This window comes from Zootoca vivipara, chromosome 5 (assembly GCF_963506605.1).
Source record: "Zootoca vivipara chromosome 5, rZooViv1.1, whole genome shotgun sequence".
Classification (NCBI taxonomy): domain Eukaryota; kingdom Metazoa; phylum Chordata; class Lepidosauria; order Squamata; family Lacertidae; genus Zootoca; species Zootoca vivipara.
This window is the reverse complement of record NC_083280.1, coordinates 620,314-641,967: the sequence shown is the minus strand read 5'-3', so window position 1 is coordinate 641,967 and position 21,654 is coordinate 620,314. Positions and strand designations below refer to the sequence as shown.

Sequence of the window (21,654 nt, the reverse complement as noted above, 5' to 3'; positions counted from 1 at the left end):
AAAGCAATCAATAATAATCAAGAAAACGGATTTCTTGAGGTGGGCCTTACTTTTATGTTTATGGAATTACAATGTGAATGATGTCAGGGCAGTATTTTTTTTTTAATGATATACCATCCTTCCTCCAATTTTCCAACACAATCTATTTCATTTGCTTTCTTTTTCTTCTCGAGAAACGGGGACGTTTGAGAGAGAATAGTTTTTTGGGTTGGGTGGGGAATTGTACATAATACAGTAATAAAACTTTAATAAAATGATTTAAAAACAAACGAACGAACAGAAATCTCTGTCTCGTTTTGCGAGAGCTTCTCCTGCCCTGTTAAGAAGCAACTGTTGTGTGTGTGTGTGTGTGTTTTCTCTCTCTCTCTCTCCAGAGCCATCTGGGGGGAAAAGAAGAAAAACAGCAGGGAACGGATTTCTGGCTGCGCTGCTTTTCGAAAGACGGGTGCCGAAGTTGCGCTTTTGCGCGGCGGCGGCGGCGGGCGATTGAGACATCCTCATTAGAGGCTGGGAGCAGGGAGATCGATCTGGCCCTGGCAGGTCTGTGTGCGTCTGGAGAGCAAGGGGGAGAGAGAGAGACTTTTGCAGAGAGGGGAAGGCGTGACCAGCATGGAGAATGCCAAAGGACCTCAGAGAGAGAGAGAGAGGCATTCTCTCCCTCGCTCTGTCTTTCACACACAAATCTCTGAGCAAAGATAAGCCTGGCAGCTGAAGCGCAAAGGGGAAAAAAAACACCACCCCACGGTGTCAACAAACCAAACCGCCTCTCCAAAAAGGGATCAAAAGTAATCAGGACCAGCAGGAGATCGCAGGAAAAATGAGGTGAGCTGCTGTCAGGGAGGGGGACACCCGAAGCTGTTTTTTTCTTCCTGAGTCAGATCCTTGCCTCCGCCTAGCTCTGCAGCGTCTGCACTGACTGGCAGCGGCTGTCCAGGATTTCAGAGAGTCTGTCCTGATCAGAACAGGAGATGCCATTGGGGACTGAAGTCCGGGACCTTCTGCGCGCAAGGCAGGCGCTCCTCCGCCCCTGAGCTACGGCCCAACCCGAGGGGAAAGGGGTGTCATGGAGGGCTGGCAAGGGCAGTGGGGCACCAGAGAGAGAAAAATCATCGGAGTGGGGGAGGCACAGAAGGGGCGAAGCATATTTCTAGTCGGGCGAACTCATATAGAGGAGGGAGAAAGGTTGTTTTCTGCTGCTCCAGAGAAGCGGACACGGAGCAATGGATTCCAACTACAAGAAAGAAGATTCCACCTAAACATTAGGAAGAACTTCCTGACAGTAAGAGCTGTTCGGCAGTGGAATTTGCTACCAAGGAGTGTGGTGGAGTCTCCTTCTTTGGAGGTCTTTAAGCAGAGGCTTGACAGGCATATGTCAAGAATGCTTTGATGGTGTTTCCTGCTTGGCAGGGAGTTGGACTGGATGGCCTTTGTGGTCTCTTCCAACTCTATAATTCTATGAACTGTGTCCCGCATGTTTAGGACCCTGAGAGAAAGAGAACAGTATCTATTAATAGCAAGAGTCGAGCAATCTGGGGAGAGGCAAGTGGGGGGGAGCTCCTTGTTTGGGGGTGCTTGCCCCACACATCCGGACCAACCATGGTTATCCACCACCATCATTTCTTATATTGCACTCTTGCAAGCAGGGGCAGAGAGAAGATTCCTGTTTCTAGCAAAGGAAGGGTTTAATTCTGGCACTCGTTGGCTCCTAATATTTCTTGAGGCGCTTTATCTGGAGACAGAAGTATGCCAGCTTTCACAAGTGACACCATGCAGGGGTTGGACTAGATGAAACTTTAGGTCCCTTCCAACTCCCATTCTAGGATTCTAGGTGCTTCCACTTGAAACGCCACACATGGGGGTGTTGTTGTTGTGCTTGTGGGGTTTTAATCTGAAATGTGCCTCGTGCTTTCTGAACCATGTGGGGCTCATCGTCACATTTTTTTAAAAAGCATTCCTGGTTTAAGATGTGAAACTGGAACTTGAACAAAAACAGCCCTTTGCTTGCAGGAGCAGCCTTGTGTCTGGCAGGTCCTCTTAAGCGGAGGTTTGGATCTCTCGCTGTCCCAGACAGAAGCCAGGGAGAAAACAAGCCAGAAAAAAGTTGATATCTGCCCTGATCTGATTCGAGGTTCGCTTCAGTTCCCTGGCACTAGAATGCACCCATTCCCCCTGGAAGCGCAGCTGGATTTAAACTGGAGCAAAACTTTTGTAAAACAGAAAAGGCCAGCCTTGGCAGGAATGAACCCCCCCCCTTTGTTTTTTAAAGAAGAAGAGGAGGGAGGGAGGGGGTGGAGAAGGAAGGCTCCCTGTTCCTAACCTCCTGTTTAAGGCACACTCAAGCTGTGCCCCACATTTTAACACAAAACCCTCTGCTTCTCTTGGGGTTAACAAAACAGAGAGCGCATGCTCAAGCCTAAGGGTTCAACTAAGTTCCACTCAGAGTAAACATATTAAAATTAATGGATCTAACTTAGACTGTGTACACACTGTAAATTAAAAGGACAATTTCTCCCCTAAAGAATCACGGTGTTGTATGCAGCACTGTAATTTGTGAAGGGGTTGCTTGGAAGTATTACTCGGGCACTGCCCGGACACTGAGGTCCAGCGCCAAGGGTCTTCTGGCGGTTCCCTCGCTACGAGAAGCCAAGTTACAGGGAACCAGGGAGAGGGCCTTCTCGGTAGTGGCACCCACCCTGTGGAATGCCCTCCCACCAGAGGTCAAAGAGAACAACAACTACCAGACCTTTAGAAGGCATCTCAAGGCAGCCCTGTTTAGGGAAGCTTTTAATGTTTGATGGATTTCTGTATTTTAATATTTTGTTGGAAGCTGCCCAGAGTGGCTGGGGGAACCTGGCCAGATGGGCGGGGTATAAATAAATTATTATTATTATTATTATTATTATTATTATTATTATTATTATTACTCTGACAGTGGTCCAGACTACTTTGATGGAATGAATGTGCTCTGAAAGTATAGTGTGTGTGTACAGCATTGTCATAATTCAAAATCAATAAAAATACATAGCTAACCGAGGTTCTCCCCCCCCCCCAACAAAAGGCCTGCCCCCTGTAACAAAAATCCTGGCTACGTCCATGCTTGTCATGTTCATTCTGAGGGTCTACTCTGAGTAAAACTTACCTGACTGCCACCCAATATCAAGAGAGCAGCAAAATTTTGAATTACACAGATGACTTCTTCAAGGGACGGTTGCAAGATTTAAGGTTTCACATCATTCTTCTTTGGGAAAGATTCTTTTCACAGCTGGAGCTGTTGAGCCAGAAAACGGCCTGGCCATGCCTGGCCAGGGGTGGACTCTCCTTCCTTGGAGGTTTTTAAAATTGAGTTTGGCTGGCCATCTGCCAGATACCCTTTAGCTGAAATTCCCGCATTCAACTCCGCATAAGGGACGCGGGTGGCGCTGTGGTCTAAACCACTGAGCCCCTTGGGCTTGCTGATCAGAAGGTTGGCGGTTGGAATCCCTGCGATGGGATGAGCTCCCATTGCTCTGTCCCAGCTCCTGCCAACCTACCCTAGCAGTTTGAAAGCACACCAGTGCAAGTAGATAAATAGGTACTGCTGCAATGGGAAATTAAATGGCATTTCCGTGCGCTCTCGTTTCCGTCACGCTGTTCTGTTGCACCAGAAGTGGTTTAGTCATGCTAGCCACATGACCCACAAAGCCAGGGCTGGCTCTAGATAGACCCCCGGTGGCGCAGTGAGCTAGGGCGCCGGGCCGGTTGCCGCGCGGAAACCATGCTGCGCCCTGCGAGGGCGGGGGCGCCGGAGCGATCTCCGCTCCTCAGCACCAGGGCGCATGACCTGCTCGAGACTGCCCTGCGCAAAGCTGTCTGTGGATGAATGCTGGCTCCCTTGGCCTGAAAGCAAGATGAGCGCCGCAACCCCATAGTTGCCGTTGACTGGACTTAACTGTCCGGGGTCCTTTACCTTTTTTACCTCAAATCCACAGTTCTATGATCCTATTATTCCCGTCCACAGGTCCTTATCAAGCTGGCCTCGTCATCTGAGATGAGGTAGGTAAGAGCTGGGGGCGGGTAGAGAGAGAGAGAGAGGCCCTGCCAGTATACACATTTGTAGGGATGAGAGGGAGCGACATTTGTGCCTGCATTGCAGTTCTGTTGGCAATCAGGATCCAATGGCAGAAAGGTCATTGGAGAGTTTGTGTATGAAGGTGGCAGCACTAAGTTGTTTTCTGCTTGCTGTTTTGTTAACTATTTTACAGATTATAAATGCTGCGTTGTTTTGCCAATTATATAATATGACTTTGGCTTTCATTGCGATATTCCGCTTATTTTTCTGTTGTTGTTGCTTTGTTAACAGTGCCTTATAGATTGTAATTGTTTCACTGGTGATTATGTTCATTATTCCATACGGTTCATGCTATATTCGTGGTGCTCTATTCTGTTCCATTGTGTTGCTTTTTGTTCGTAAACTGCATCGGGATTCGTTGGAATTAAAAGTGACGTAGAAATATAATAATAAATCTAAAAAATCTGCCCCCAGAGATGCTTCTCTACATTATTGCCTTTTCAGTGGCAGGCAAATCATACAACCCCACCACCATACAAACTTTTACAGTGGAACCTCAGTTTACGAACACCTCGGTTTATGAATTTTCGGTTTATGAACGCCGCAGACCCATCTGGAACGGATTAATTCATTTTCCATTACTTACAATGGGAAAGTTCGCTTCAGTTTATGAACGCTTCAGTTTATGAACAGACTTCTGGAACCAATTACACCCATGCTTCAGGTTAAGTACGCTTCAGGTTGAGTACTCCGCAGACCCATCTGGAATGGATTAATCCACTTTCCATTACTTTCAATGGGAAAGTTCGCTTCAGTTTATGAACGCTTCAGTTTAAGTACTCCGCGGACCCATCTGGAACGGATTAATCCACTTTCCATTACTTTCAATGGGAAAGTTCGCTTCAGTTTATGAACGCTTCAGTTTAAGCCGTCTGGAACAGATTAATCCACTTTCCATTACTTTCAATGGGAAAGTTCACTTCAGTTTATGAACGCTTCAGTTTATGAACAGACTTCCGGAACCAATTGTGTTCATAAACCGAGGTACCACTGTATAAGTATACTAGAAATATGATCCACATGGTCAACAGTTTACTTTATAACGTGCCAGAAAGTCCTATGTAATATTTATTTCACTTCATCTATGAATCGTATCCTGTGGAACATCCCGAAGTGATTAAGAATAAAAACGTCATGATAGCATCCATAAAAGCATCAACAATAAAAACATATAGAAATGGTTTCAAATCTGCTACAGATGCTGGCTGGGATATAAAAAAAATTCCACTTAAAAGGCGTATATGGATACATGTTAAACATGTGTATTAGAAATATTATTATTAGGGAGAATAGGAGAAGGGAGCAATCCTATGGCGGATTCCACTGGGAATCCCAGCTAAATTGAAGATATGCTGCCATTATTTGCCCATCCCGTCTGAGCTGAGGTCAGCATAAGTCCCCAAAAGGCAGTATTCTGGGAGTGGGGTGGGACTAGGCAGGGGGGACTTAATCTGGATCCTAACTCTATTTAGCTCAGTCACGCGACCTGGTAAAAGCAGTAGTCTAAGTCAGACTCTAGGGACGCAGGTGGCGCTGTGGTCTAAACCACTGAGCCTCTTTGGCTTGATGATCAGAAGGTCAGCGGTTCGAATCCCCGTGACGGGGTGAGCTCCTGTTGCTCGGTCCCAGCTCCTGCCAACCTAGCAGTTCGAAAGCACGTCTAAAAAGTGCAAGTAGATAAATATGTTCTGCTCCGACAGGAAGGTAAACAGCGTTTCCGAGCACTGCTCTGGTTTCAGTGTTCAGTTGCACCAGAAGCAGCTTAGTCATGCTGGCCACATGACCCGCAAAGCTGTCTGTGGATGAATGCCGGCTCCCTTGGCCTGAAAGCAAGATGAGCGCCACAACCCCAGAGTTGCCTTTGACTGGACTTAGCTGTCCGGGGTCCTTTACCTTTTTTACCTCAAATCCACAGTTCTATGATCCTATTATTCCCATCCACAGGTCCTTATCAAGCTGGCCTTGTCATCTGATCTGGCCACATGACCCGGAAAAACTGTCTGCGGACAAACACCAGCTCCCTCGGCCAGTAAAGCAAGATGAGCGCCGCAACCCCAGAGTTGTCTGCGACTGGACTTAACTGTCAGGGGTCCTTTACCTTTTTAAGTCAGACTCTATTTTAAAGAGTTTTAAGGAGAGCCTGCTGGATCAGGCCAGTGGCGCATCTAGTCCAGCATCCTGTTTAAACAGGGACCAGCCAGATGCCTCTTCTGAGAAACCTACAAGCAGGATTCGAGCACAAGAGCAACTCTCCCCTCCTGTGGCTTCCAGCAACTGGCATTCAGAAGCATTGCTGCCTCCAGTTGTGAGTGAAGAGCATAGTCACCATTGCTCATAGCCATCCATAGCCCTCTCCTCCTCCATGAATTTCTCTAATTCCCTTTTAAAGCCACCCACGTTGGTGGCCATCACGGCCTCCTGTGGCAGGGAGTTCCGTAGTTTAACCGCACGGCGTGAATACGTTCTTTTGTCTGTCTTGAACCTTCCAGCTTTCCGTTTCATTGGCTGGCCATGAGTTCTATCATCAGGGGAAAGGGAGGGAAACATTTCTCTCACTACTTTCTCCATGCTGTGCATAATTCTTATAAATATCTGTCATGGCGCCTCTTATTCTGACAGGCTTGGGGTTTGGATCTGGTGTAAGTTAACTTATGCCAGCTTCCTTCATGCCAGCTTCTTGCATACAGGGCTGCTGTGATGGTCCAATTTTGTCTGCAGAAGGCTTTTCCATCATAGCCCTTGAGATAGGGAGGGAGGGAGGGAGGGAGAGGAGAGAGAGAGAGAGAGAGAGAGAGAGAGAGAGAGAGAGAGAGAGAGAGAGAGAGAGAGAGAGAGAGAGAGAGAGAAGCAGTAGAGGACATCCCTGTCCATATATTCTGAGCAGATTTTTCCTTTGGCTTGCAGCTTCTTTTACTTGCTATAAACCTCAACTCATCTGGAGGAAGAGAGGCCCCGTCCTCCAGCTCAGTCTCATTAACTGTCCTTGTTTTGAACTGGGTGCCAGATCAGCCAATTAATATATATATGTATATATATATATATATATATATATATATATATATATATATATATATCAGCCCATCAGTTCAGAGCATAAAACCCCAGAACCCTGCAATGAATTCCTTGGATCACCAGCATGTTACTGCCTCATGGCTCCCAAACCCTCAGCGACCCAGTTGTTTTCCTAGCCCCACAAATCCCTCCTACAAGTATCCGAGTCCAGGGCCGGCCGTACCCCCTCCCCAACAGGGAAGAAGAGGCGAGTGAAGATCTACATCAGGAAGAAGGGGGGAAATCAACATTGGGGGCGGCTGCCCCTGTGGATCCTGCCACCTGAGGTGGTTGCCTCACCTTGCCTCATGGGTGGGGCGGCCCTGCCCAAGTCCCTCCTGTTTGTGTTACTTATCACTTGATCAATTTCTGTTTTCAGCCCGAATAAGCTTCAAAGCCTAGGCATCCACAGAGAGTGGGAGATGGCCACTTACACACAGAGGGAGATGAATCGCAATCTCCAGATGCCCAGATTTAAAAAGAGTAAATTTCTAGCTTTTGAAGGAACTGAGATATGAGGCAAAATGTGCAGGCACTAGTCCCCTCTCTCTTTTTGTGAGAAACTAGCTGGTTTCTCAGCCAAGGCCCCCCCCCCCCCAAGAAACCTAGCTGGCTTTCCATCCATCCCCACACAGTGGAAAAATTCTTGCAGACACCACCCAGGCTTCAAAAAACTATTATTTAAGCAGAGGTTATGAAATAAAAGGTAACTATATTATAACATATGTAGGTTATACCAGCTGGGGACTGAGAAGAAATTTCTCACTTCTCATAGCACTGCTCAACCTTAAATGCAACAGTCCTTTGAAATCTAGGCTTCTCTGAATTTTGCAGTGCAGTTCTCAAAACAAACAAAAAATGTGCGTATCAGGGGAAGCTATGCATTAAACTGCATATATCAGTGAAAATAATGTGGGGGAATTCATTCTAGCGGGGGGAAATACTTGCGGAAATATGTATATTTGGATAACCACGCACTTTAAAAGGGGACTTATTTTCATGAGGACTTGAAAAACAAGAACCTGAGAGAATTCACCGATGTCTAACGCCATCCATCGTCCTTCCTGCAAATGCTTTGAATCACTGGGTTTGATGGGGGTGTTGTTTCGATGCAACTGAAGGGCACCAAGTTGCCATGGACTGGGTTCTACAGAATGCAGAATCCAGAATGCGGCAGCTAGACTGGTGACTGGGAGCGGCCGCCGAGACCACATAACACCGGTCTTGAAAGACCTACATTGGCTCCCAGTACGTTTCCGAGCACAATTCAAAGTGTTGATGTTGACCTTTTAAAGCCCTAAGCCAGGGGTCCCCAGACTTACCGCGCGGCGGGCCGGAGGGCAGGGGAGTGCGCGCGCAGCGGGCCGGAGGGCAGGGGAGTGCGCGCCCGTGCGCATGCGCACACGCACGCGGTCGGGAAAAAATCGCTGAAAATCGCTTGTGCACATGCGTATGGGCCTCCCCCGACCCGGAAGTGCATCGGAAATGACCTCTTCTGGGTCGGGAGAGGCCCATACGCATGCGCACAAAGGATTTTCGGCGATTTTTTGCCGATTTTGAAGATCGTCGCCGCGCCGCATGCCGTAAGAGCGGACGGCGGGGGTCGTCGCGGGCCGGATTGGGAGGCCAATTGGGCCGCATCCGGCCCGGGGGCCGTAGTTTGGTGGCCCTGCCCTAAGCAGCCTCGATCCAGTATACCTGAAGGAGCGTCTCCACCTCCATCGTTCTGCCCGGACACTGGGGTCCAGCTCCAAGGGCCTTCTGGCAGTTCCTTCACTGCGAAAAGCCAAGTTTACAGGGAACTAGGCAGAGGGCCTTCTCAGTGGTGGCGCCTGCCCTGTGGAACGCCCTCCCAACAGATGTCAAAGAGGAAAACAACTACCAGACTTTTAGAAGACATCTGAAGGCAGCCCTGTTCAGGGAGGCTTTTAATGTTTAATAGATTATTTTATTTCATTTCTCTGTTGGAGGCAGCCCAGAGTGGCTGGGGAAACCCAGCCAGATGGGCGGGGTATAAATAATATATTATTATTATTATTATTATTATTATTATTATTATTATTATTATTTAGTCATTTAGTCGTGTCCGACTCTTCGTGACCCCATGGACCATAGCATGCCAGGCACTCCTGTCTTGCACTGCCTCCCGCAGTTTGGTCAAACTCATGTTCGTAGCTTCGAGAACACTGTCCAACCATCTTGTCCTCTGTCGTCCCCTTCTCCTAGTGCCCTCAATCTTTCCCAACATCAGGGTCTTTTCCAGGGAGTCTCCTCTTCTCATGAGGTGGCCAAAGTATTGGAGCCTCAGCTTCACGATCTGTCCTTCCAGGGAGCACGCAGGGCTGATTTCCTTAAGAATGGATAGGTTTGATCTTCTTGCAGTCCATGGGACTCTCAAGAGTCTCCCCCAGCACCATAATTCAAAAGCATCAATTCTTCGGCGATCAGCCTTCTTTATGGTCCAGCTCTCACTTCCATACATCACTACTGGGAAAACCATAGCTTTAACTATACGGACCTTTGTCGGCAAGGTGATGTCTCTGCTTTTTAAGATGCTGTCTAGGTTTGTCATTGCTTTTCTCCCGAGAAGCAGGCGTCTTTTAATTTCGTGACTGCTGTCACCATCTGCAGTGATCAAGGAGCCCAAGAAGGTAAAATCTCTCACTGCCTCCATTTCTTCCCCTTCTATTTGCCAGGAGGTGATGGGACCAGTGGCCATGATCTTGGTTTTTTTGATGTTGAGCTTCAGACCATATTTTGCGCTCTCCTCTTTCACCCTCATTAAAAGGTTCTTTAATTCCTCCTCACTTCCTGCCATCAAGGTTGTGTCATCTGCATATCTGAGGTTGTTGATATTTCTTCCGGCAATCTTAATTCCGGTTTGGGATTCATCTAGTCCAGCCTTTCGCATGATGAATTCTGCATATAAGTTAAATAAGCAGGGAGACAATATACAACCTTGTCGTACTCCTTTCCCAATTTTGAACCACTCAGTTGTTCCATATCCAGTTCTAACTGTAGCTTCTTGTCCCACATAGAGATTTCTCAGGAGACAGATGAGGTGATCAGGCACTCCCATTTCTTTAAGAACTTGCCATAGTTTGCTGTGGTCGACACAGTCAAAGGCTTTTGCATAGTCAATGAAGCAGAAGTAGACGTTTTTCTGGAACTCTCTAGCTTTCTCCATAATCCAGCGCATGTTTGCTATTTGTTCTCTGGTTCCTCTGCCCTTTCGAAATCCAGCTTGCACTTCTGGGAGTTCTCGGTCCACATACTGCCTAAGCCTGCCTTGTAGAATTTTAAGCATAACCTTGCTAGCGTGTGAAATGAGCGCAATTGTGCGGTAGTTGGAGCATTCTTTGGCACTGCCCTTCTTTGGGATTGGGATGTAGACTGATCTTCTCCAATCCTCTGGCCATTGCTGAGTTTTCCAAACTTGCTGGCATATTGGGTGTAGCACCTTAACAGCATCATCTTTTAAAATTTTAAATAGTTCAGCTGGAATATCATCACTTCCACTGGCCTTGTTATTAGCAGTGCTTTCTAAGGCCCATTTGACTTCACTCTCCAAGATGTCTGGCTCAAGGTCAGCAACCACACTACCTGGGGTGTACGAGACCTCCATATCTTTCTGGTATAATTCCTCTGTGTATTCTTGCCACCTCTTCTTGATGTCTTCTGCTTCTGTTAGGTCCTTACCACTTTTGTCCTTGATTATGGTAATCTTTGTACGAAATGTTCCTTTCATATCTCCATTTTTCTTGAACAGATCTCTGGTTTTCCCCATTCTATTGCTTTCCTCTATTTCTTTGCATTGCTCATTTAAGAAGACCCTCTTGTCTCTCCTTGCTGTTTTGTGGAAATCTGCATTCAGTTTCCTGTATCTTTCCCTATCTCCCTTGCATTTTGCTTGCCTCCTCTCCTCCGCTATTTGTAAGGCCTCGTTGGACAGCCATTTTGCTTTCTTGCATTTCCTTTTCCTTGGGATGGTTTTCGTTGCTGCCTCCTGTATAATGTTACGAGCCTCCATCCATAGTTCTTCAGGCACTCTGTCCACCAAATCTAAATCCTTAAACCTGTTCCTCACTTCCACTGTGTATTCATAAGGGATTTGATTCAGATTGTATCTTACTGGCCCAGTGGTTTTTCCTACTTTCTTCAGTTTAAGCTGGAATTTTGCTATAAGAAGCTGATGATCTGAGATTATTATTATTATTATTATTATTAATTATTACAGTTCTGTGCTGCTTGTTTAATGTTTGAAACCCATCCTTCCTTCGGCAAACACAAGCTGGTGCTGAATAGGAGGCTATCCTGTCATATCTTCACAGCAGCCCTGTGATGTAGGCTAAAGTGAGGGCCAGTCTAGATGGGAGCAGAGGATTGTCCCTCATCTCACAAAGAGCCACAGTGGGAAGTCAGGGGTTATGGCTACATTTCGACATCATATAATTGTAGAGTAGGAAAAGACCCTGGGGGGCATCTAGTCCAACCCCTTGCAATGCAGGAATCACAGCTCAAGAATCCATGTCTGTTGGTCATCCAACCTCTGTTTTAAAGACCTCCAGTGAAGGACAGTCCTCCTCCTTCTACTGTCAAACAGTTCTTACTTCCATAAAGTTCTTCCACATATCTGGCTGGAATCTCCTTCCTTGCCATTTGTATCCATTGGTTTTGGGTCCTCCCCTGCAGAGCAGGAGAAAACAAGCTTGCGCCATCTTCTGTGTAGCACATACCTTTAAATATTTGAAGGCGATTGGGGTTTTCATTTTTTTCTCGCTTTTGAAAGGAAAAGTCTCAAAGCAATCGACAAGCTGTAAAATAACAGTTAAAACCAAATGCATCAAGAAAAGACCACGAAACAATCATTTCTGCAAAACATGTTCGCGCAGTGATAACAAACAGAAAGAGTAAATCTTACCCCATCCTACCAGATGAACGGGGAGTTAGCTCCACAGAATACAATGGGACTTACGTCCAAGTAAACATACAGAGGATTACTATCGGGGGGGGGGGGGAGAGGCTGCTGGCAGCTACAAATTTCAACTTGGCTACCAAATTTCCAGAAGATGCGTGTAGACCACTAAAGGAAACATTCTTATTCTCCGGAAGCACCCATGTTGGGCGTTCCTGGGATCTAAGGTCAAGCTTTTTCTCGGTGTAGGTAGGTGTGAATGTGTGGGGGTGGGGCAGGGTCAGATTTGGGTTTGATGAGGCCCTGAGCTACCGAAGGTAATGGGGTCCTTTATATGTCCAGCCGTCCTTTGTCAACAACAAATTGTCACTGTTCTTTTGTGTTGAATATATGCTATATGGTCATTGATGGACCGCATAGATATGTAAAGCCATTTGCAGATGTGGCCATGCAACCAGTCCATGCAGAATGTAGGCACCCTATATATACAGTAAAAGGTAAAGGGACCCCTGACCATTAGGTCCAGTCATGACAGACTCTGGGGTTGCGCGCTCATCTTGCATTATTGGCCGAGGGAGCCGGCGTACAGCTTCCAGGTCATGTGGCCAGCATGACAAAGCCGCTTCTGGCGAACCACAGCAGCCCACGGAAACGCCATTTACCTTCCCGCTGTAGCTGTTCCTATTTATCTACTTGCATTTTGATGTGCTTTCGAACTGCTAGGTTGGCAGGAGCTGGGACCGAGCAATGGGAGCTCACCCCGTTACAGGGATTCGAACCGCCGACCTTCTGATCAGCAAGCCCTAGGCTCAGTGGTTTAACCCACAGCGCCACCTGGGTCCCTTCTATATATAGAAAGGAGAAAACCAGGGATATTTTAGGGGGCAGGCTAGCAGGCGGGCCCCATGACTTACATCATAGGAGCTCACACAACACAAAACACTGTTGCTGGATGTGGGTTTTATTTTATTTGTTTTGTATCTTATATTTTGGAAATGTACATCCAGTTTATTTCCCTTTTAAAAAAATGGGGGGGGGCAAGCAAGTGGGGCCCTATGCTATAGCTTATATGTAAATCTGGCACTGGGGTGGGGTTGGAAAGGGGCTGCCTATGGAATCATAGAACCATAGACTTCTAGAGTTGGCTGGGACTCCAGGGGTCTTCTAGTCCAACCCCCTGAAATGTAGGAATCGCAGCGAAAGCACCCCTGACAAATGGCCCTCCAAACCCTGCTTAAAAACTCAAATGAAGGTGAGTCCACCACCTTCTGAGAGAGTCCGTTCCCCCGTCGAACAACCGTTAGCTTCAGAGAGTTGTTCCTGATGTTTAATCTCCTTTCCTGTTATTTGAAGGCATTGGGAGTCATCCTGTTCTTTCCACGTCTCTCCCGCAGGTACTTGCTGGTCTGGTCCCTTTGTGCCTTCCACCTCATCAAAGCAGACACCATTGAACTGACCGACATGTTTGGGGAGATCCAGTCCCCAAATTATCCAGACTCCTATCCCAGCGATTCGGAAGTGACTTGGAACATATCGGTGCCGGACGGCTTTCGGGTCAAGCTCTACTTCATGCATTTTGATCTCGAATCGTCCTACCTTTGTGAATATGACTTTGTGAAGGTGAGCATCTTGTTCATTCATTTGCTTCATAAAAATTTTGCACCACTGAATTGCAAAAAAGAAGAGGAGGAGGAGGAAGAAGAAGCTTCGAAGTGGTTTGTAAGAAAGCTAAAACAATAAGTAAGAATCATTGACAACAATAATTTAAGGTATTTGGAAAGTTAAAATAATAACGGACCTAAACCAGATTAAAACTCACATCAACATTCTAATAATCTGGGCAAGGCATGTGCCAGAGAGAGTACAGCGAAGGCACCTTTCTGATATCAATAGGCAGGGAGTTCCAAAGTGTAGCTGCTGTCACACTAAATGATTGAGTTGCAGTTGGTCTTGGCTGATGATGAGTAGCTTCTCCCAACCCCACATTCCATTCCTTTTTTTGCTTCAGAATTTCGCCCTGCACTGCTGACCCATTCTCTTTAATTCCCATTTACGATAACTAGGAAATATTGCACAGATTATTCCGGAGTTAAAGGATAGATTGTTTGCCACACCCGTTCATTTCTTTGCACCTCTTCCTCTGCTATGTTTCCATGTTGCACATGAACTCTTGACATTTGCATTTTCCAAAACACTGAAAAAATAGGCACCTTACATGCGTGTAAAACTGCTTTAGCCCTGTTTGTATTCCAGCTGCTGAGATTCACAAGTAGCGTGAGCGCTGCTGTTGCCCTTGGCTCCTGCAGGCGGGCTTCCCATAGGGGCATCTGGTTGTGAGAACATGATACTGGCCCAATCCAGGAGACAGGCTCTTCTCAGCCTTCCCCAACGTGGCGTCCTCTGGATATGGTTGGACTACAGCTCCCATTGGCATAAGCCCATACAACAGTTGTGCTCCAAAACATCTGGCTTTGGGAGGGTGGTCTATGGTCCGACAGAGATTATAGAATCATAGAAGCATAGAATCATAGAGTTGGAAGAGACCACGAGGGCCATCCAGTCCAACCCCCTGCCAAGCAGGAAACACCATCAAAGCATTCTTGACATATGGCTGTCAAGCCTTTGCTTAAAGACCTCCAGAGAAGGAGACTCCACCACACTCCTTGGTAGCAAATTCCACTGCCGAACAGCTCTTACTGCAGGAAGTTCTTCCTAATGTTTAGGTGGAATCTTCTTTCTTGAAGTTTGAATCCATTGCTCCGTGTCCGCTTCTCTGGAGCAGCAGAAAACAACCTTTCACCCTCCTCTATATGACATCCTTTTATATATTTGAACATGGCTATCTATCACCCCTTAACCTTCTCTTCTCCAGGCTAAACATACCCAGCTCCCTAAGCCGTTCCTCATAAGGCATCGTTTCCAGGCCTTTGACCATTTTCGTTGCCCTCTTCTGGACACGTTCCAGCTTGTCAGTATCCTTCTTGAACTGTGGTGCCCAGAACTGGACACAGTACTCCAAGCAGAATACAGTGGTACTATTACTTCCCTAGATCTAGATTCTATACTCCTATTGATGCAGCCCAGAATTGCATTGGCTTTTTTAGCTGCTGCATCACACTGTTGACTCATGTCAAGTTTGTGGTCTACCAAGACTCCTAGATCCTTTTCACATGTACTGCTCTCAAGCCAGGTGTCTCCCATCCTGTATTTGTGCCTTTCATATTTTTTTTGCCCAAGTGTAGTACTTTACATTTCTCCTTGTTAAAATTCATCTTGTTTGCTTTGGCCCAGTTGTCTAATCTGTTAAGGTCATTTTGAAGTGTGATCCTGTCCTCTGGGGTATTAGCCACCCCTCCCAATTTGGTGTCATCTGCAAACTTGCTCAGGATGCCCTCAAGCCCATCATCCAAGTCATTTCCCTGCAGGTTTGTGTTTGAGGGGGTTATTGGATGGTTCCTGTTTTTATTTTGATTATGTATTTTGTGTAATTTGTAAGTTGTATCCTGAGGCCTGCGGATATAGGGTGGTATACCAATTTAACAACAACACATTAAAAGTGTCGGGGACCACCAAGAGGCCGTTGGCCCCTGATATGGAAGCAGTTCCCCGTCCCCTAGGGAGACTCAGTGGGGGGGAAGGGGCAGGGAGGGTGACTTGCCCAAACCTGGAGCCATCCCAGCTCACAAGCCCCGACAGAGAGAGAAAAAGCGAGTGTGTGTCTGAAGCTAGGGATAAGGACCTTTGCCCTCTACATCCTCTCTCCGTTCCTATTTATATGACATTTGTTTTCCTTCATTCCATTTAAAACACATTCTGTCATCGTTCTGGCTCATCCAGGATAATAGAACATCTCTGGAATCTCCGTTCACGCCAGCTCACTCCCTTGCGCAACGCTGTCGGGCGTAATAATTGCTTGCAGCGGTTTGGGATTTAAGCGCGCCGTTCCATGGCGGCTGCTAAGTGACGTTGAGAACATAAGGAGCAGCCCAACTGGATGGGGCCAAGGATCCCTCTGGCCCCAGTATCCTGTTTCCAGCTGGGGAGATGTCCCCCCTTCCCCAGAAGCCCATAAGTAGTGCAGATAAGAGAAAGGACTTATTCATGGAGTTCATGGTTAAGCTGTGGAACTCCCTGCCACAGGAGGCAGGGATAGCCACCAGTTTGGATGGCTTTAAAAGAGGATGAGACAAATTCATGGAGGAAAGGGCTATTGTGGCCATGCTCTGCTCCCACAGTTGGAGGCACCAATACTTCTGCACCAATGCTTCTGAATACCAGTTGCTGGAAACCAGAGGAGCGGAGAGGGCTCTTGTGCTCCTGTTCTGCTCACTGGTTTCCCATAACAGGCATCTGGTTAGCCTCTGTGAGAAAAATGTAACAGCTGCTTGTGCTTCCTGCTTCTTGTCCTTTTCTTCTTCTGCGTCTTCTCCAAATACAAGGTTCAGAGCCTTATGGCAAAAAATAATAATAATGCATGAATATAAATACTGTAGATCGTTTGGTATTGCTGCTGCCGGTTGTTTGTTTTTTTTAATGGGGAGGAGGTGTAAGGAAGAAAATTTTGGAACCTGCCCAGGATGGGGAGATGAGTTATCTCCATCGATGTCACTGTGTATGATTCAGACCTATCACAGGTATGACCAACATTTCTGGGTGGGAGGTTCCATGGAGAAACTCAGGTCCCATGTAGGTTGCTAAATAACTGCCATCAGGCTGATATGCAGAGTCTTGCTGCCATCCATCAGTTGGGGAAATGTAAAATTCTTTTTTGCCAAGTGCTTGTGGGCTGAGGAAGGGGGAATCCATGCAGCTGTTTCGATGGTGACTTGCAAATAACTGAAAAGTACGCGCAGCGCCTTTTCAAACACCAAAGTATTTTGTGGGCTGTACATGACGTGATCTGTTCCTTGCACATGCATGCAAACACAGGCATAGGCAGCTGTCATGATGGCACCCAGGCAATAGGACCACATTGGGGATCAAACTGTATAATATCTACATTTAATCTAAGAATCATAGAATTGTAGAGTTGGAAAGGGCCCAAGGGTCATCTAGTCCAACCCCATGCAATGTCGGAATAATGTTATGCGGTGGTTTGCATTAGCAGAATGCCGTGTTTTTCAGAGAATTGTGGCAAGTGCAGAGGGGTGGTTTTGCAGCTAAAGCTGCAAAAGGGGGTTCAGAAGGTTGGCGGTTCGAATCCCCGTGACGGGGTGGGCTCCTGTTGCTCTGTCCCAGCTCCTGCCCACCTAGCACTTCAAAAGCATGCCAAAAAGTGCAAGTAGATTAATAGGTACTGCTCCGGCAGGAAGGTAAATGGCGTTTCCATGCGCTGCTCTGGTTTCAGTGTTCTGTAGCACCAGAAGCAGCTTAGTCATGCTGGCCACATGACCCGGAAAAACTGTCTGCGGACAAACGCCGGCTTCCTCATCCAGTAAAGCGAGATGAGCGCCGCAACCCCAGAGCCATCTGCGACTGGACTTAACTGTCTGGGGTCCTTTACCTTTACCTTTTAAAAGTATTAAATCTCTTTATATCCTGCCTTCCTTCCCAAGTTGGGATTCAACATTTTAAAACTTCATAAAATACAAAGTTGAAAAAACAAACCCATTGGAAACAATAATTAAAATACACCAGAACACATTTAGAACCGGCAATTAAAATATGATTTGCCCTGACAACGGCCTGGTGGTGAATAGAATTGTCTACACCTCAGCTTCCAAAGGCCCGTCTGAACAGGAAAGTCTCAGCCTGCTGACAGAAGGATAACAGGGAGGGAGCCAGGCGAGTCTCTCTTGAGAGGGAATCCCACCATCTGGGAGCAGCCACAGAAAAAGCCCTGTGTCATGTGACCACCATCTATGCCTCTGATGTTGATGGGATGGAGAGAAGGTGCTCACCTGAGGATTTTAGGCTTCCGTTGGAGAGGACGTCTTAAGAGAAGGGGGAAAGTGTTGCTCCGCCTACTTTTGCTTCTGGCCCCGCCCACCACTAGCACAAGTCCCTGGAAAGGGAAAGCATTCCTCAGGCTGAAGAAGGCTCACCGCCTCTGATTTAAGGAGCGGCAACAAGGAGCGTCATATTTGGTTCATGACAAGCTGACAGGATACTGACAAGCTGGAACGTGTCCAGAGGAGGGCAACCAAAATGGTCAAAGGCCTGGAAACGATGCCTTATGAGGAACGGCTTAGGGAGCTGGGTATGTTTAGCCTGGAGAAGAGAAGGTTAAGGGGTGATATGATAGCCATGTTCAAATATATGAAAGGATGTCATATGGAGGAGGGAGAAAGATTGTTTTCTGCTGCTCCAGAGAAGCGGACACGAAGCAATGGATTCAAACTTCAAGAAAGAAGATTCCACCTCAACATTAGGAAGAACTTCCTGACAGTAAGAGCTGTTTGACAGTGGAATTTGCTGCCAAGGAGTGTGGTGGAGTCTCCTTCTTTGGAGGTCTTTAAGCAGAGGCTTGACAGGCATATGTCAAGAATGCTTTGATGGTGTTTCCTGCTTGGCAGGGGGTTGGACTGGATGGCCCTTGTGGTCTCTTCCAACTCTATGATTCTATGATTCTATGAATCAGAGAAGCGAGGTTCGTTTTGGTGCAAGGAGAAAAGAACATCTTGAGCTGGCCCTCTGTGTTCCAGGGAAGCAGCCTGAGGACACGCTTGACTGTGGAAGAGCTGAGCCGTCCCCTGTTTCTGTGGCTCCTGGCAGCTCCTCAAATGCCACAAGATCAGCATGTCTTTGGCCAAGGCTTTGTTGCAGCTGCCACAGGGGGCCTGAGCATTCGCCACTGCTTGGCCTCCTGCACATTTCTTTGCGAAACCCGTGCAGTTTGGAAACTGCAGTCACAGATAGGGGTTTTGTTTTTACTCATTCCCAACAGCACCATAGTTAATCCTCCATGTTTTTCTAATTTTGCAGCTATTCTGCCAGCCCAGCAGGCTGTTCTGTGGGGTGTGGCCCGGGCCATCTGTAGCCCTGCACTTAAATGTAAAAATGAAAAAATATGTCTGGGATCTCTAACTCTCCCCAAAGAACAGCTTCGTTTTATGCCTTGCAAATGGAAATATATCTGCATGCTTTGCTCACAGAGAAAGTCTACCATCTTTATAAGGCGCGGACCCTCTTTCCCCCCCCCCTGCATCACCACTGGAAATACAATGCGGTTTCCATTCATGAGAGCTAGAAACTTATTTGTTAAATGAAGGCTGATGTCCTCTGCAGCAATTCTGTTTCTGTTGGGCACTTTTTGGTTTAGAGAAAAGGTGAGTTAGAAGAGACACGATAGACGTTTGTAAAATTATACACAGCCTAGAGAAAGTGGAAGGTGGAAGATTTAGGACAGGATTGAACACATTCGTGGAGAAGGAGAAAAATATAAGTGGCTACTAGCTAGGATGGCTATGCTCTGCTGCCTCCACAGTTAGAGGCAGCAATGCAGATTTCTGTGTCCCTGGGTAGAAAACGTAGCATCCTTGAATGTTTTGATGGGAGGAACAAAATAAAAAAATTCCTTCCAGCAGCACCTTAGAGAGTTTGTCATTGGTATGAGCTTTCGTGTGCATGCACACTTCTTCAGATGGGAGGAAACACTGAGAGCGGGGTGTACCTTTCCCTCCTGCACCTAAAGGCAGTGCACTCCTAGGCATACCTGCCAAGTTCCGGCCTGAGAAATAAGGGACTGGACCCGAAGTAACAGACCGGAAGTAGCGCTGCCGCCATTTTGGAACTGGGCGGAGCATGCTCAGAAGCGACTTTTGGTGCTGCTCTGCCCTGTTCCAAAATGGCCGCCGCACCAGAAGTCACGCTGCAGCCATTTTGGAACTGGGCAAAGCAGCATCAAAGGTCGCTTCTGAGCATGCTCCGCCCAGTTCCAAAATGGCCGCCGCGCCAGAATAAACCGGGGGAAAACAAAAAAATCCGTTTTTTCGGCTGGGGGCAGCTGGAAAAACGGGGGTTTCCTGGGGAGACTTGGCAGCTATGCTCCTAGGCTGCTTCCAGACAGTTGCTATTTTGTGGTTGGGATTCAGGCACATACCAGCGAATTAAGATTGCACAATTAGAGTAGCTTTGTCACTCTTGCACATCCCGAAATATCTGAGTTTTTGTGGTAACGAAAATGACGGGAAAGTGTGGGATAAGAACATAAGGAGAGCCTGCTGGATCAGGCCAGTGGCTCATCTAGTCTAGTTCTTGTCCTGTGACCAACCAGTGAGCAGGATCCAAGCCCAAGAGCCCTCTCACATCTCATGGTTTCCAGCCAGTGGCGTTTAAAAGCATTACTGCCTCGACTGTGCATGAATGTGCCTATTCCTCTTTCAGAGCCATCGAGGTTGGTGACAATCACTGCCTCCTGCAGGAGGGAGTCCCATAGTTTAACTGTGTGCTGTGTTCCAAATCTTCCAACATTCAGCTTCAACCAATCAGGATGAATTCCCTAATAAATAGGTTGTCCAGAAGCAATCTGCTCTCTGTGCATGCACAGGAGCCAAGAAACTGCAGCTTGAGCTACACACAGAAGTAAAGGGGGGCGTAATAGAGTGGCCATGTGCCCTATTTTGTAGAGGACGGTCCTCTGTTTGAAGGCCTGTCCTTTGGGAGCCTGGTTTTAAACCACACAGCAGGTGTCTTACTGACAGTTTTGTTCCCAAACACTGGTGAGACCTACGTATTTAACTCCTCACAGAATCATGGCTAAATGGAACCTCCATGCCCAGGAGCAATATATCTCTGAATATCAGTGGCTTAAAGGCAAGAGATGCTCAGCTTTGACCCTGGCAAGTAGCAGATACTCTCAATGGACTGAATTTTTTTGGGGTGGGCAGGGGGGAGGAGATTCCGACTAAACACCAGAAATAAGTTTCTGACAGTAAGAGCTGTTTGACAGTGGAATGGTCTCCCTCGAGAGATGGCGGACTCTCCTTCCTTGAAGGTTTTTAAAGCAGAGGTCGGATGGCCATCTGTCATGGATTCTTTAGCTGAGATTCCTGCATTGCAGGGGGTTGGACTAGATGACCCTCAGAGTCCCACGCAGCTCTACAATTCTATGGCTCAATGAGTTTGTGAGTCCCTGCCTGCCCTTATGCATCAGAGAACCATTTCTCCTCCGAGCCCTGTGCCTTCTCCTCCTCCCAGCCACCTCGCCAGCCATCCCCCTTCCCCAAAGAACCCAGGACAGACCTCTGACAGTAAACTAAACAGAGGGGTCACGCGGCCTGGGTAATGTGTGCTGCCTCCGCTGAGGACTGTATACTTTTTCATAGATCATTTACATCCCGAGAGCCGGCTGGTAATTAAATCTTGGCTGCTTGTTTGGCGGGATTCCCCTCTGGGGTCATTATGTCGACATGTTCACTAGAGAAGATCCGTCCCTGAGGAGGAGCATCAAGCACTAGCTGGAGAGAGAGAGAGAGAGAGAGAAATGCGTTGCAGAAACAAGCAGCCCTCTCAAACAATGGCTGTTTCTCTTGGAAACCGGATTGAAAGCAGCCGTGCCAATGTTTCTCCTCATAGCTGGGCCAGCCTGAGTACTCTGGGAATGAGAAGTCACAGAATCAAAGAGTTGTAGCTTCACTCG

At 47.2% G+C, this 21,654-nt stretch overlaps 1 protein-coding gene across 3 annotated transcripts in view; it reads left to right on the top strand.

Moving 5' to 3' along the window:
• Positions 1–442: 442 nt before the first annotated feature.
• Positions 443–21,654, top strand: part of MASP1 (MBL associated serine protease 1) — an 87,677-nt gene continuing 66,465 nt past the window's right edge. Inside the window, exons 1-2 of one of the 3 annotated variants that reach the window (XM_060274241.1) lie at positions 443–822; positions 13,469–13,694. In XM_060274241.1, the coding sequence (XP_060130224.1) occupies positions 818–822; positions 13,469–13,694 (231 nt within the window). In that variant the 5' untranslated portion in view covers positions 443–817. The remainder of the gene's footprint in view (positions 823–13,468; positions 13,695–21,654) is intronic. The other 2 variants (XM_060274242.1, XM_060274243.1) reach the window with 2 other exon arrangements.